The sequence below is a fragment of the Fukomys damarensis genome, unplaced genomic scaffold, assembly GCF_012274545.1.
Source record: "Fukomys damarensis isolate Sample0158 unplaced genomic scaffold, DMR_v1.0_HiC HiC_scaffold_14, whole genome shotgun sequence".
NCBI classification, from domain to species: Eukaryota; Metazoa; Chordata; class Mammalia; order Rodentia; family Bathyergidae; genus Fukomys; species Fukomys damarensis.
In genome coordinates this window covers 29792650-29808480 of record NW_022900926.1, presented here as the reverse complement: position 1 = coordinate 29808480, position 15831 = coordinate 29792650, and the positions used below count along the sequence as shown (strand labels likewise).

The 15831-nt window shown below is 37.0% G+C and overlaps 1 protein-coding gene across 1 annotated transcript in view; it reads left to right on the top strand.

Moving 5' to 3' along the window:
* Oprm1 (opioid receptor mu 1) overlaps positions 1-15617 on the top strand; it is a 61812-nt gene extending 46195 nt beyond the window's left edge. Inside the window, exon 4 of the mRNA XM_010628874.3 lies at positions 7617-15617. Within this exon, the coding sequence (XP_010627176.1) occupies positions 7617-7655 (39 nt within the window). The 3' untranslated portion in view covers positions 7656-15617. The remainder of the gene's footprint in view (positions 1-7616) is intronic.
* The last annotated feature ends 214 nt before the right edge of the window (positions 15618-15831 follow it).

Sequence of the window (15831 nt, the reverse complement as noted above, 5' to 3'; positions counted from 1 at the left end):
GGGTGAAGACATTATAAGAGAATCCTAGGAGGCTCTGAATAAGGTCAGAACCTTGGATATATTAAACTATTAAAGGAAAGGAACTTGTGGATGAAATACAATTAATTAAACACAAATCATAATCTCTGAAGAAAAGAAGAATGAGATGAGTCCTGACAAAAGGGTAAAAACAAATAGAGTGCCAATATTAGTTGGAACATTACAGCAACTGAAAACCACAGCCTGTGTGTTTGTGCATCTGTGTGTACCTAGCTTTGTGCAGATTGTTTTTAGAACCCAGATCATATTTTCATTCTGAGAGCACTAAGGAAGGAAGCAATTAATCTCTAAGAGGCAAGATAAGGTTAGTTATGACAAAGAAAATTTTATTTTCTTAGGCATTTACTGAGAAAGAAAATCAGGGGAACTCAGTATTTGTAACAAGACATTTGACAAGCTCTTGTCAATTTCAGTGATACTATATATGTGAGTGACTGAATATTGAGACCATAATTTTAAGTTAAATAAGTCAGACAAAGAAAGTTAAATATTACCAGGTTTCTCTTATATGAGAAATCCAAAATATAAATAAATTAAAGAATAAAATAAAGGAGGGAAGTAGAAAATAGGGACTAAGATTCATTGGAGATAGGAGAGGAGAGCAGAAGAGAGGGGAAGAAAAAGGAGGAGTAAAAGGATCAAAGATGATCAAGATTCCCAAAAATAAATATAACTACCATGTATCATAAAAATTCCCTATTAAAAATAGTAAGATGTGTTAAATTATGATCTGAAAGTAATGGTAAAATGCAGTAGGTTCAAAAAGTTTTTAACTGACTCTCCTAAGCCTCAATCAAGTAAAAACTAATATAGTAGTTACTAGAGAAAAACCTTAGTCCAAAGCTTCAACCCCACAATCATAGAATGTGAACGATAGCAGCTATTTTTTTAAAGTCAGAGATTTTGTTTCATGGCCAACAATATGCTAGATATGATCTTAATTGTTGGAATTATTGATCACATCAACAGAATTCTAGTATCTAGGACCAACTCCGTGTTAGCCTCACTCTGACTTTGCATTTCAGAGTGAGATGAACAAAATTAGTTTATGTTCAGAGATGACCAACCAAGATGTCGAGGTAGTTCCTATAATTGTACATAATTTTGGTCATGAGGATTAATGCTGTAGCAGTCTCAAGGAATTAAAATCCTCATGTGTGTGTGTGTGCTCAGCATACACATACATTTCATATTTTAAGTCAAAGTCCTCAAAATTATCGAGGCTTAGGTCTAGATTTTCAAGGGGCACCTTACAGCCTCTCACAGAATGGTCTTCCTGAACAGTTTGGAAGACATCACTGTGGATTCACCCGTTCAGTCAGCTATGAATCTATTCAAAGTTCACTGTTTCACTGGAATAAATGTCAGTGCCTCAAAATTTTAGGCATTGATTACAATCCTAAAATTTTTCAACTCCTATTCCCATTCATTTAAAAATGAGTGGTCTAAACACTTCAGAATACAAACAAAGTGCTAAAATTTCATTTCTCTGGAAAAAGAACTTGTGTTTTGTTTGGGTTTTCACTTTTGTTTTGCTTTGCTTTCAAGCTCACCACTTTCTTGTTAGGAGATAAAATTATGTAGCTTTGGGGTATGTTTTATGAATAAATTACACAGTGCTAAGAGTAGCTTTATAAATGGCATAGTCTTGTTTTGAATAAAATATCTTTGCAGAAAATATAAATATTTTGAAAGGCACTTATACTCAATTCTGAGAAGTTATGAAAGGTTGAGTAAAAGCAAGAGAAAGCATATGGCTAGTCAAATCTGGATCCTTTGAACAAACAAGTTATTCAATCTCTTGTGGAATTCTCCTTTACTAAATCTGGGACCTTCTAAGATCTCCAAATGTCTGACCCAAGCAATGGAGCTAGAAAGAACAAGTGAGATACTTCTCATTTGTGTACATGGGGACTTTTGCCCATGAGTCATCACTTCCAAAAGATTTTTGTTCATCTCTGTTTTTATAGCTTCTAGAGTGAATTTTTGAAGGCTATGACTAACTGTATGTCTGATTAGCTTCAAAAGTACCCAATTCTGTCTGTTATTGACTTCAACTGCAACTTTGGGGCTAGAATTACAAATAAGGGGGAAAAAGGAAGTTGAGAAGAGTAACTTAAAAATAAAAATATTAAGAAAGCTTTTTTGTCCAATACACGTGGGTGGGCACGTCACTCACTTTTCAAGGTTTCTGTTTCCTTCCATAGATTGATGAAGTTGAAAAACATAATGTCTTAAATTTTCTCCAACTCCAAACTGCAGCAAATACATATCAATCTTTGTATGAAGAGAGACTAAAAGTGCCTTAAATAAGCTTAAAAGCTTTTCAAACATTTTATTTTTAAATAGGCTAAAAGATAGACAAGATAGATTTGACTTCCTGGAAAACCTACTTTAAAAAACTGTTGACAAGAATAGAATACTGATGGTAGAAAATTGTATTATATCTACATCTCAAATGTATGTATCTAAGTGTTGTGTCTAATGTCAAATGTCAAATGTCAAATCTATAGAACATGTAACTATTCTGTGATTATTGTTAGGAAAGAAGGTCAACCATAAAATATAGCAGAGTTCCAAGAATTCAAAGGCAATATCTTAATGAGCAAGTAGGCCAGCTTGTCACAATCTATGGGTGACAAAAACAGAAAATGTGACTCAGTGGACCTGAGGAAAAACTTGTATTTCACAAAGCACAGCAAACAGCAGAAGAACCAGCATGGTGGTAGTGCCAGTTTCCTTGCCCACAAGTCTTGGTGTAACACTTTGGACTCAGATAGCTCCTACAAAGTTGTACAGAGCAATGTACAACTACCAATGGGCTCAGAGTCCAGCATCTTTTGTACTGAGTAGTAAGCAAACCAATCCTCCTCCCTCAAGAGTGAGACATACAAAACAGTTTTCATGTGCTAGTCCTTGTGAAGTTGGGCAGTAAGTCTCTAAGGTGACTGTAGACTAGCTATAGAAATATGTCCAGCTGGATGTGTTGGACATGCCTCATCATTCTTGAACACTGATCACAAGATCAAATCCTTTCAGGCAATTTAATGAGACCCTGATCTCAAAAATAAAATAAGTGCCCTTGCATGTACCAGGGTGAGAATAAGGAAAGGACGGGGGTGAGGAAGGAGGGAGGGAGAGAGGGAGGGAGAGAGAGAGCTAACTCAGAATCAGAAGATAAGAAGGTCTTACAGTTCACTTCAGTCAAAAAGAATGTGAAGGTATTCTCAGTGAACTATCTCTCGATAATTCAGCTATTAGGTATTTTATTATCTGAAATTAAATTTTCATTTACTTATACCATCCAATCAACCATTTAGTTTAGACACATTTACAAGAACTAGGATCAAATCTGTGCCACTTTTTAAATCAATACTGGATTGAAGTTATTATCAACAGAACCCCAGCACAGGATATGATCAGTTTACAATATTGACCTTAACCATACCCGCTAGGATTCCAGAGTCAACTAAATCTCAGAAAAGGCTAATAGGTCTTATTTCAGATAATTATCTAATTTCCTTATTTATGGCATGCATAGATTGTTCCACCATACTGTATTAATCCAAACACAACAGAAGCAGTTGGCAACCACGCAAACCCTTCCTGTTCAGCCAGAATATAGCTTAAGTCCCAGCAATGCTACGGAATTCAGACTGCCCTACTGATTTTCTATGGTTTGTTTTATCTTGTGGACTATTATAAATAAGTTTGAAGCCTATTTCTATAATGTGGATTCTGATGCCAGGGAACAGTGCTCACACTTCTGTGTAGAAACAAGAAACCATGTCTCTTGCAAGTGAAAGTGCCCTTTTTACCTGGGAACTCGATAAAGGAAATGGGCTCCAAAGAGTACTATCATTGCCAACAATTGTAGGGAGCCAAAGATGAGCCAAATAGTAACCCAATAATGAGAGAGACCCTGTGTCCAGTCCTCTCCCACATATAAGCATATAACTCCAAGGGACAGGTTACTATTGTTTAGAAGTCATTGACAAATGTGATATGGATTTGGTTAAGCTACCTGGCCACAATCACCAAGAAGTTGTAGCCTAGATAGCCATATGTGGTTAACCAGGTGCATTCAGGTACAAGAGAAGCACGTGAATTGAAATGAGCATCATTAAAACAAGGTTACATCAGTGTATGTGTCTGCACATGTATGAGTACTCGTTTTCAGGAGCTGCTTTTGATAACATCAGGCCCTGAAGAATAATTTAAGGCCAATTAAACCAATGTGAGTTTCTCTGCTCCCATAGCATATGGATAGGGACAAATCTAGCAATAGGACAAGGTTGATAGACAGAGTTACTGTTTATCTCTGATGAACCATGTGATCATTTTACCACAGGGAAGTGCTGGAGTTTAGAGAAAACAAAGAATATTAGTTATTCTACCTTCCTAGAACCTCTGGGATCTAAGATATTTCTTTCCCCCGTAAAGTGGGTGGTGGTACAAGGAAAAAGAATGAGTCCAGAACCCCAAGGGGAAGCTGACTCCCTTTGCAGGAACTTGAAGTTCAAAGGGTTCCATGGATAGCTCACTGGGATGACTTCTGCAGTGACTCCACTGCCATCTGCTGTCTAGGTCCCCAGTCAGATATGGCAAATTTTCTGATGAACTTATACATACAACTCACCAAGATACATACACAGATACGGCACACATTGTCCCTAATACCTCAATTAAGTGCCAGGCTTCATTTTTGGTAATGAGGAGACATAGAGGAAAGTAATGTTTTCTTAACTATCTCTGGGATCATAGCACAATGTTCTCAGGATTTTAACTTGGATAGCTGATCTCTGTGTCTTCTCAGAATTTAGGAAACTCTCTGTACCTTCATTTTAGCATCTGCTGAATTTGTTGGGACTTATGAGCATAGTTGTGAGCTATCCTACAGAAGAATAGAGTCTTGGCCTATATTCTGACCCACCTATCAGCAGCAAATAACAGGAGAATTCAAGTTGTATTTCAGCAGAGTATAACAAGTTTTGGAGGTTCTGTCAGGGCACTTATCTCCGGTTTAAAAGAAAAACATGACTAAAGTCCAAGCAGGTCCTATCATAGGCAATTGATTCATCTATAGTCATAATATCTGAACACCCAGGACTACAGGCTATGATCTGGCATAGCCAGTACTGCAAGGACAACTGCATTCATCTGGCAATCATCCACCGTGAGTCTCCAGATCCCTTTAGCTCTTTTCATTAGCCACATGGGACTATTACATTGAGACATTGCATTTTTCATTAGTCTCGCTGCATTTAGGTTCTTAATCAAGGCTATGGTTTCCTTCTCTTCCTAGAATTCTAAATTGTTTCTTCTCAAAGCATGGAAGAGAACCTAAAGCTGAGTTGGGATCTGCTGTGCATGTGTCTCACCATCACCTTTCCTACAGAACAGAAAACATAATGAGCATTCACAGAGCAGACAAGTAAATGATCAGTAACAATTATACAGTTATTCTTGGAGCAGAGCAGCACAAGGATCCAATCAGCCCCACCCACTCCTTGGACCGGTCATGATGTAGCCAGTAAAACAATTCAGAGTAGCCAACTTCATGGTGGGGCATGAATCTCAGCCAGCAATACAATCTTTATAGCGGCTGTGACCTTGTTAAGAGCCACTTCAGCACACTGAAATAGCAGCCAAACATCTAATAGCTCCTCAGTCTGTTAAGCCAAAGCAACCCTTCTCTCTCACTGTGAACATCCTCTATGGGGTCATTTTGCTAGCCAGATGTTTCTAATTGTAACTTAAAGCGCATACAATTGTGCTTCCCTCCCTGATGAGGCCCAGCATGTTCTCCTGGTCCCAGGTCCCATAGGAGAGCAGATGTCAACCGTGCAGCTCGTTAGATTCTCTGTTACCTGGCCAACTCATGGTCCTCAGCAGGTGGGAAGAGGTGAACCATTCACTGCCTTTTTTCTACCACCTGCACCAGAATATCTGCTACCAGCCCCAGGGAGTTTCAAAAGGTCCTCAGACCTAGCCCATGATCTTGCGTCACTTTTATGTTCAAAGGTATCTATCTTGCCATCCTGAAATTTATAATGATTTGTTTTGAAAAGTTCTCAACTTCTTAGCAGATGTCAAAAGAAACAAAACGTCAGAGGAGGTGACTAAGCAAGGGAGCAGACTGCCTTGCCACAACACTATAGATCGTGACAAAAAAGACAGACTCTGGTCATGACTGTAAAGAAAATAGAAATGTTTTCAGGTGGTTTCTCTGCCTGTAAGTCCCACAGGGCAACTGATAGGACCAAATGGCAGCTATACACACAGCGGGTTCTGTATCAGCTAAAAGACTGAGAGCTAGACTCAGCACCTGGAGAACAATAAACAAGTTTGCTGGTAGGACCCTCAAACAGGCTTGCTGGCCTGGACCAACTTAATTCTAGATTTCTGGACTGACTTAGTTGCCTATGTGACTAATGACAGAGGTGGTCCAAGTTTGAGGAAGATGCTTTCTGTCATACTCAACAAAGGTATGCAGGGACAATCCAGGCCCGTGGCAACCTGCCTCTTCTGACATTGGCAGATGTACTCTTAACTCTCAAGAGATACTGCAATATTTAGGAGTAAAAGGTTAATTTAGTTTCAAATGGTTAAAAATGTGTATGTATAGAGGGAGAAAGGAAGAGAAAGAGGGAGAGGGAGAGGCAGAGACTGAGGAAGGGAGAGGGAGAGGCAGAGGGAGAGGAAGAGGGGAGGCAGAGAGAGTGACAGAGGGAGAGGGAGAGACTAAGTAAATGCCAAACTAGTGGCCTAAGAGTAGGTGAATCTGGGCAGCAGATAGATGTTCCTTGTACCACTGATTTCTTGCACCTTTCTGGAATTTTTCAGTTTATCAAAAAAAGTTTTAAACAAGACTTGCACCCCTTTACACATATTATGCAAATACTTCCTTTGCTTTTTACCAAAATTATAATAATAATGTTACTTGTTAATTATAAGAGTTAATCCATTTCAAGTGCCCTCCTCCTTCATTTGAAAGCAGCAAGATATGGTTTCATGTATCTGAACAAATGTCATGTTATTGCATTTATCTTTATACTGTTGGTAAGTTGAGGACATAATTCAAATCAATTACTTCAGGGAAAATTCATTAATTTTGAGAACTGGATAAGAATGAAAATCCCTCCACCTAGAAATAAAGAAAATAAAAGTATTGCAAAGAAAAGCTTTGATTTTCCTTTTGAGATTTTGGTCAAGTCATACATGATTTGAAGGTAAAGAGGAAGGAAGTAAATGATGGAGAAAGAAAAAAAAATTTGATTTAAACTGCATTGTGTCATGGAAGCCATCAATAATATCTCTATAATGGCCAGCGTACAGTTTGACTTCACTAATGCATACAAGAGTAAAAGCACGTTCATAATGACTCAGGAGATATTCATGGTGACAACAAAGACTAATTAATGTCTTGACATTTGGAAAATCTCTGAGGGTTGCAGATTAAAGTATATATACATGAAGGTCATCAGTGCAGTTCTTACATACAGAAGATGTTCAATTAATGTGTGCTCCCACCAGATCTGAAATGCTTACATTCTTTGCCCTCTTTGTCCTTTCAGCTGGAAAATCTGGAAGCAGAAACCACTCCATTGCCCTAAATGGGTCTTGTGCCATTCAGACCCTCACTGAGCTTAGCAGCCACCATCTATGTGGAAGCAGGCCACCAGGAGAATGTGTAGGAGGCTCTAGTTTCCTAAAACTGTGCTTCCTTCTGAGTTATCAAAAGTGTGTCCTCTCTGGCTACTCCACTCCAATCCTTAGAGGGGCGTGCAGACTACATGAAGCACTCGGAAGAAAAAAAATATGCCACACTTAAAATCTGGTTTATGTACATAAGCATGATGATGCCCAGTGGGGACCAAAAATGCCATGGTATATGACTGGGGTCATCACAGAAGGTAACCCTTCTGTATGTAATATTTTGTTTTCTAGCAAGTATTTATGACCTTGTCAAACAAAAACCATTGATTGTTAAATTCACTGAAGTAACACATAAAGTAAATGCTACCTCTGAGCATATTGTATGGCAAGTCCCAGTCTCTAGTCTTTTGTAAAAGAACATGGTATTCTCTTTTTGACCTATAATGTTCACTTTTCAATTTTCATCCGGTTAAGACATCAGTTGCACTTTCATTTCTTGGTTTTGTATGGTTTAAAAGGACAACATCTCTTCACCTAGCTCCAAAATTTCAAAAGCAATGAATATGAATGGTAACCTTGCACTGGGTCTGCAACCTTGTATTGGAATTGTCAGCTGCCGAAAGATTAAGTCTCCTCCACTACAAGTAAGTTCTTGGAGTCACAATAGGAGATTAGCCATTTTCAGGCTTTCAGGGCTTTCTGCCCGCTTTTAACTGTGGAATTCCCTTGCTGCTAAGTGTTCACAGAACGTAACAGTTAGCCAAGTGCTCATCATTGCATCCAAGCATTTAAAACACACTCCTCATTTCCCAGTAGTTTCTTCACATTGCATGCTCTCTTTGTGTATGACTTTCCTCTTTTTAATTCAGCTCAGAATATTGATATCTTGTGAATCAGTGTGGTAAAATGACATATGTTTGTTGAGTGCCAAAATAGTTTAAACATTTTTTAAAATGAATTTAATCTCAAAACAGAAAGGCTCAAAAAAACCGTATAGAAAAAAGTGTGATCTTCTTTCAGTCATGTACAGTTATTTGGACATGATATATTAACAATGGCCTAAAATGATTTCCTTGAAGATTGCATTTATAATATCATCACCAATATCTTGATCTTTTTGAGCTCTGCTAAATGTCAAAGTCTCCTTTGTAAAATGCCAGTCTTCTAAGTAGTTTCTTTGAGATAATTCTGCTCTTTGGCTAGTTTTCTTTGTTATGACATTCAGGACATAATAGCCAATCTTCTGTTTAATATGATCTGTGTAGACAGGATAGATGGCCCACACAAAGAAGATCTCCTCTCTGAACTGTTGTCTTCATTGATTAAGTAAATCAAGTACATAGCAGTCATCTATGGGGGTAGAAGTATGAAACAGGGTCCCTGCTTCCCTTAGAAGTGTGCCTGAGTCGACAAGCTGCCAGCTGATGAACTGTAAAATGTGCATCTCTTCATCAATCTAGCAAGGCACAAATATGCATCAGACATCCAAAAACATACTTCTGGGAGACAGCTGTTGAAGACTACAATAATTTACGGTCTCAGATCCAATCAGTTGTAATTATGTGGACCCAACCCATAAGCCAAGATATTTTAATGTTTCCTTCTGATGATGCTCGATGTTTGCCATTAAAACCACCATTTCTCAAATATTATGCCCCAGGATAGATGTTCATTGTGTGATTTTTATTTTACATTTTCTGATCAAAGTAATTAAAACCAAAGCCTTAAAAAGATTTAGTACTTTAAAATGCATAATGCAAATAAAACATTAAGGGGGAATGAAATATTTGTAAATAAGTGCTGGAGAGGAAAATTCTCCCTTTTAATTTGCCAGGATTACATGTGTTCTCTCTAGAGATGCCAATATTGCTGTCTTTTCATGACAATTATTTCTCGGCAATTATTGTTGCTGCTAATGACTCACTCTTAGTTATGAATTATCTACCATGTAGTTGAAAGCAACATAGTCTTGATGTAGTACTACATACGTCTTTTTCTAAAAATATCATCTTTCATACCATCTTTTAGACTGCATTGAATACACAGTAAAGGGGTTCATTTACAAATTAAGTAAACACTATGCTGTTAACCTATTGCATGGAAAGCCATTTTTGTTATAGATTGGTAGAACTATCCCACAATTCCATGTTAAACAGAGGTAACAACACTAGCTCAATCGGGTAGGCTAAGGTTTCTCATGAAATCTAAGGAAACTAAGTTTCTACCTTGTTATTCCTTCTGATTTTGGCTTTCCTGGTAGGGATGAGATTTCTTCCCAGTTTGATTTCCCAGGAATGCAGACTGTAGGTGTGAAAGAGAGATTTTGCTACTTTGTATGATTTCTTACTAATTATTGTGTGCATGGTAGTTATAACCATTCCTCCTTCAGTCTCCTCCTTCACTATTTTACTCCTGCGTTCTTCCCTTAACAACCACCAGAAAGGAAAGAAGACGGGAGATGAGACCCCCCTGAGGAAAATGATTGCCAGGACCCAGAGGGAAAATGGGCAGAGGAGAATTGAGAAGGAACTGAATTATACTTATGTTTTAAATGTTTTGCTATAATCTTCTGGATCCACCATAATTTTATGACATCAAATAAAAAGTAAAGATACCAAAAACTTGGATTTTAAGGTCTTACAGATTTGTATCTGAATACACATCATGAAAATTTTTAGCTTTGTGGTTTTAAACAATGTAATCTCTTCCAGCTTCCAGCTTCTCTTGAGAAGGTACATGGTAATGTGACCTTCTTGAGTCAGTGGTCAGGATAGAATGAAATAGTGTACATAAAATATTGGCCTACCAGGCAGCAAATGCTTCCTATATGTACTGAAAATTATAAGTGAAAATTATAGATGTCAACAAAGCATGACAAAAAAAAAAAGAGTGGAAACTAGGGAAACCCACTGGGAACCATCTCTAATCACCTTTGGCACAAAACTCTGAGAAAGACACCTTCTCTTCCCAGTTTGAGATGGTACTGGATTCACAGTCAGAAAACAGGGCATGCAGATTGATTTAAAGCCACTGACATTAATGTCAAATGCAAAAAGCCTGGCAAAAGTTCCACTTTGTACATTCATCCATGAGCCAATCAAATTTATTAAGAAGTCATTTCACACCAGTCATTGTTCTCTACTATCATCAAAATATTAAGAGTACAAGGAATTATATGCGTAATTATGTACATAACTGCTCAAGAAATAAGCAACCTCAAGTGCCAAAGCTTTGTGTGCTGCAGTGTGTGGCAATGACCAAGCTCTACTCATGAAATACACTGGCATTTCTTAAAGCATTGCGTAGATGGGTCAAGGTCAATTGAATCCAACCAACATTGTTTTGTCTTGGACACTTGGGTTATAAACACAAGGACCTTTAACACTGAGATTTAGGATTGATTATGAAGTGTGTTAAGGGTGAATCAGATGTGACTATTACAACAAGGTGCTCTTCAAATAACATTAAATCAACACTTCCCTTGCATTTCAAAGAAATTTAACACTAAAAAAACATTAAAATTAAATACATCAATCTTTGAGGGCACTACTTAACTCAAACATATGAAAAGATACTTCTAAACCCTGGACACATATTCTTAAAAAAATCAGTGTTCCAAAGTTCTTCCTATCACACATTTAATAAATATTTAACAGTCTACATTTTTGACTTGCTTTGAATTTCCTCCAAGTGCACAGTGAGAATGAATGCCACTAAAATCAGCATTTGGAATTGCACTTACTTTACAAAGTTACAAGGAAATGTGAGAAGGCTACTGCTTCCTCTTCACTTTGAGAAGTTCAGATTTGTATTTTAGAACCAAACCACCTAGAAATTGATACTCAGAGTTCAAGACCAAAAATCTGCAAATCCCAGACTCCACTGCTAAGGGGCCCATAATCCCTTGCAGTGCAGGTACATGCTCCTCTTTTTTCTTTCAAGCTCAAGAAATTTAGCATGTCTGTGATTCGTTCACATCCAAAAGAACTTCGTAGGTGAAAATAAAGGAAAACTCTCTTGCAATAGGTTAGTTAAAATCTAGTAGTAGAACATGCTACCAAATGTGAGGCAAGGCAGAATTATTCATTTAGGAAATGTAAATGAAGAATCAAGGCGAAACTAGATAGAGTAATAAGCAAAGGTGAGTGCGTACTGGGCTGCACTATCCTACCATTGTAATTATTCAGCATCACACCTTGCTACGAATAAATAGCTGGCATTACCATATTTTATTCTAAGGAATTATCTTTCAATGCCTTCAGTTGTTTTGTAAACTTGGTAGCGATCTATTTAGAGTTGCAAAGATTCTACAGAATCTGTCAGACTAGAAATAGGACTTACCTGTGGCTATAGTTAGTGAAAACAACTACACTAAATAGTTTTGCAGCCTAGGATTTCAGAAAAATGTATGTCTTTGCTAGAACACCACAAAAACTATATCAGTTCTTTGTGAGTATAAAAAATGCTCACTTCATCAGAATATGTTACAATATATACATACGTTACAATATAAGAATAGATAAAATTTATATTTTTCAGGTGATAGGTCTCTTGATTTTCAGTTTTGAAAGAATGATAATATTAATCATGTTCCATGAAGAAGATAATCCTCGTTTTTGTAATAACTGATGTCTCCACATCTCTGTATCTCAATTTTATTGTTATCCAGAGCTACTTCATGGATTAAATAGTTGGCTTCTTGAACCTGAATCATGTGCCCGAAGTATCAGCCTGCATTGTGAAAAACACAATAATTGCTTAAATTCCAACTAATATGTGCACTCTTAGCAATATGTGCACTCCCTATTGGGAAAATGTACATTTGTTTTATGATTTCAGATAGGGAACACAGAAGCCCTTTGGAGAGAGGGAAATTTACCTTGATATTGTCAAAAACACCATAATAGAAATGTTAAGCAACAAAAACCTTTCAGGAAAAGGTTGTTTTAAATGTTGCCTATAACTTCCTTCTGCATGCCTTGCAATTTGATTTTTAAAAGGATCTAGATGTTAAAAGCAGCTTATTCCATTCATTTTCAAGTCTCTTAAAAGAAACTTCTGGGTTTTTGCTTGCTATACATAAGTGTTGTGTTTAATGGCATTATCCACCAATGTTAGGAAATTTTGTGTGAATACAAAGTTACAAAATACTAAATGGGAATGAGAGAAATGATAAAAATAGAGCACAGTGGGAGGAGGAGAAAGGGGAGTAACAAAGGCAATGGATGACACTTTTCCTAAGATGATACTAAACGTGGTCATTCACACTGTAAGCAGGAGCTTGGATGATGTAAACGTAGTAAAAGCGCTTCAATTAATGAATACTAGGGAAAAAAAAAGATTACATTTGTGTGACTTGGTGTTGTGACTTCACTGACTCCCCCCCAAAAAAAGCAGAAGCTTCTAAGAGAGGGGAATTGCAGTTACCTCTCTCCATTTGGAGGAGGGCAGAAGTGCCCCAACACTGCAGGGTATTTGCAGAATCTGCAAGTCTCATAGTTTCTTCTTGCCCTGATTCCCTCTGCATCTGAGCTTCTGTGTTGCTTATTCTGTATCTTGTCATAGCAATGTCACCATCCAATACTGCTGTAACATCAAATCAAACACACCCTGCTAACAGTGGGTGTCCTTCCATAACTTCAAGTGCCTGAGTAGGTTTGGCTGAACACCTTTCCCTGCTCAGAGTTAGGACGGAAGGCCAGGTTACAGGCTGTCAGTCCTCGGTAAACCCTGGAAAGATTCCAAGCAGAGGGAAGCCCTGCTGGATTTTGAGTGATATATTAGAGTTCCTCCTCCCCCACCCAAAAAAATATGCCATTTATATGGTTACCTTTCTATAGCATAGCCATGAAATGCAATATTAAACTGTATATTTATTTCTGCCAGAGTGTACTATGGCTTTTCTCTTGCCACAGACAAAACTTCATAGTTTAAAATCAGTGGATGTTATCATGTAATGATTCTACCAGAAACTTCCAAAGAACAGACGGTCCCCTTTAAATTTGGAGGAAAAGACCTACTTAAGGGTTTCTGAATGTCTTTTTTAATTTTGCTGCTTTTTGAGGATTTTGTGTTTCCTTTTGTTTTGCTTTGCTTGTTTTTTGAACTGGGGAGGGGTTGGTTGTTGTTCCTTGTTTCTTTGTTCTTTTTTCTCACTTCTCCCTGAAATGTGTCTTTATATAGATGGATTCTCTTTAGAGTAAGACCTACAAGTCCTTCCTCTGTTTTGTCTCCTGAATGGATCTCCTTGTGCAGTGATCAGTGCAGTTCAGTGCTGCTCACTGAGGCATTACTGTGTTCATGGCCTGACATCGGGGTGGGTCACCCCTATTCCCCTTATCTTCAAATAAGGGATCCCCTCTCTCTGTTACTTTGACTCTATATTAGAGTCAGTGTCTAATATCCTACTAGCACAGGAAACCCATCAGTTGATTCTTGTTCTACATCTCCAGAAGTGGTAAACCTGATTCCTCCTTCCTGCTCCTACTTCTGCAGGGCTCCATCCAGAAAGCGGGAAAAGAACAAGGCTTCCTGTTACTCTTCTTGGCTATGATACAGTTTGTTCCCATCTGCCCTTAGGTTTACCCCTGCTCTGACTCAGTGCAGAGCTGCTCCTGATCACTGCTGTATTAACTCAAAACTCATTTGCTCTATGGAAATACAGAGTCCTTATTTCTCAAGGGAATAGAGCAAACCAACAGACCTACTTCCCAGCTTGTAGTTTCCATGTAAGCAACCACATTTATATAAATTAGATTTAAATATCAGCTTATTTTCAGGATTTATAAACTCAGTATTACAAATAATAATCTGGTAAGTGTTCTCAGAATACTCTTTCTATGAGTCAATGGCATAACTTGGGTAATATAACAATAAGAAAAAATTGTGTTGATCAGAAGCACTACCTAGTGATTTTGTTTCTTTGTTTTTCTTAATAAACTACTTTCATTTATTAGAAAAACAAAATGGGGATAGAATTAATCCTGATTAACTTTTTTTCACTTTATAATGAACTCTTTCCTTCTAACCAAATCTTGTCATAATCAGATCTATAAACCCAATTACATATAACAATTCCTAACAATAGCTGGAGATCCATTCATTATAAGCAATATTCCCTACAACAAATTCCAGTGAAATCTAGGAAGTAGGTCAGCGCATTGAGGTTACTTGTACCAGGATTTGCCTTTGCACTTTTGTATGGATAGGTATACAAAAATACAGATATCCGTTTTAAAGTATCGTTTTCATAACAAGGCTGAGGCTGCCTGCACAAAATTGAAGATCACTTTGGTTATTGTTTTATTATTGATTAAGAAGACAGTTAAAACAACATGCTGGCTATTCTCTGTCTGGTTTCTCAGCTAGAAGCTGAGCAATTAAAGACAACACAAAGAAAAAACCTACCTTGTACAGTACTGTACTTCAAATTGAACTGAAGGAAAGGTAAAGGAAATCTAGAAAATGACAATTGTCAGGTAATGACTGCTATTTCTGACATATACTCAAACAAAGTGTTTCTTCTTGTTCTGTTTTTGCATATTTTAAAACATCTTTGAAAAAATTTAAAATTAATGCTAAATTTGATTTGAATCCAAAGACCCTGTGATTTTGTTTATGGCTGATTCTGTTGAATTTTCTGTTATCATTCAGGTGCTTTGCGTTTTAACCATACTTTCAAATATTCACCACCACTTCCCAGCAAACACATGTGAGCATGCACACATACACATGCACACTCATCATAAAATAAAACTGTGGAAATTATATGGTAGTTGTTATCAAAATAAAAAGCAATTGATAAAATTTGTCAAAGCCTTATCTCCTTAACTGAAAGCTCTGAGTACATTTGTATTCTGGAAATAAAATGAAAATTAAAATATGCTTTCAACTATATCCCTTTAATTTAGATTTTAATAAGATTTTCAAATTACTCCATTATCTATTAATTGTTAATTCCAAACAATTAATTTCATTGGAAAATATGAACTGTCATAAAATTAAGTGTTATTTATAATTTAATACTCCTATGATAAAAATTTGTGTAAAGTATTCCACATAAATGTTGGAATACAAAATCTCATTAAATTAGTGAGAATTAAGTTAGAAATATTAGTGTATATTCTCATTTCC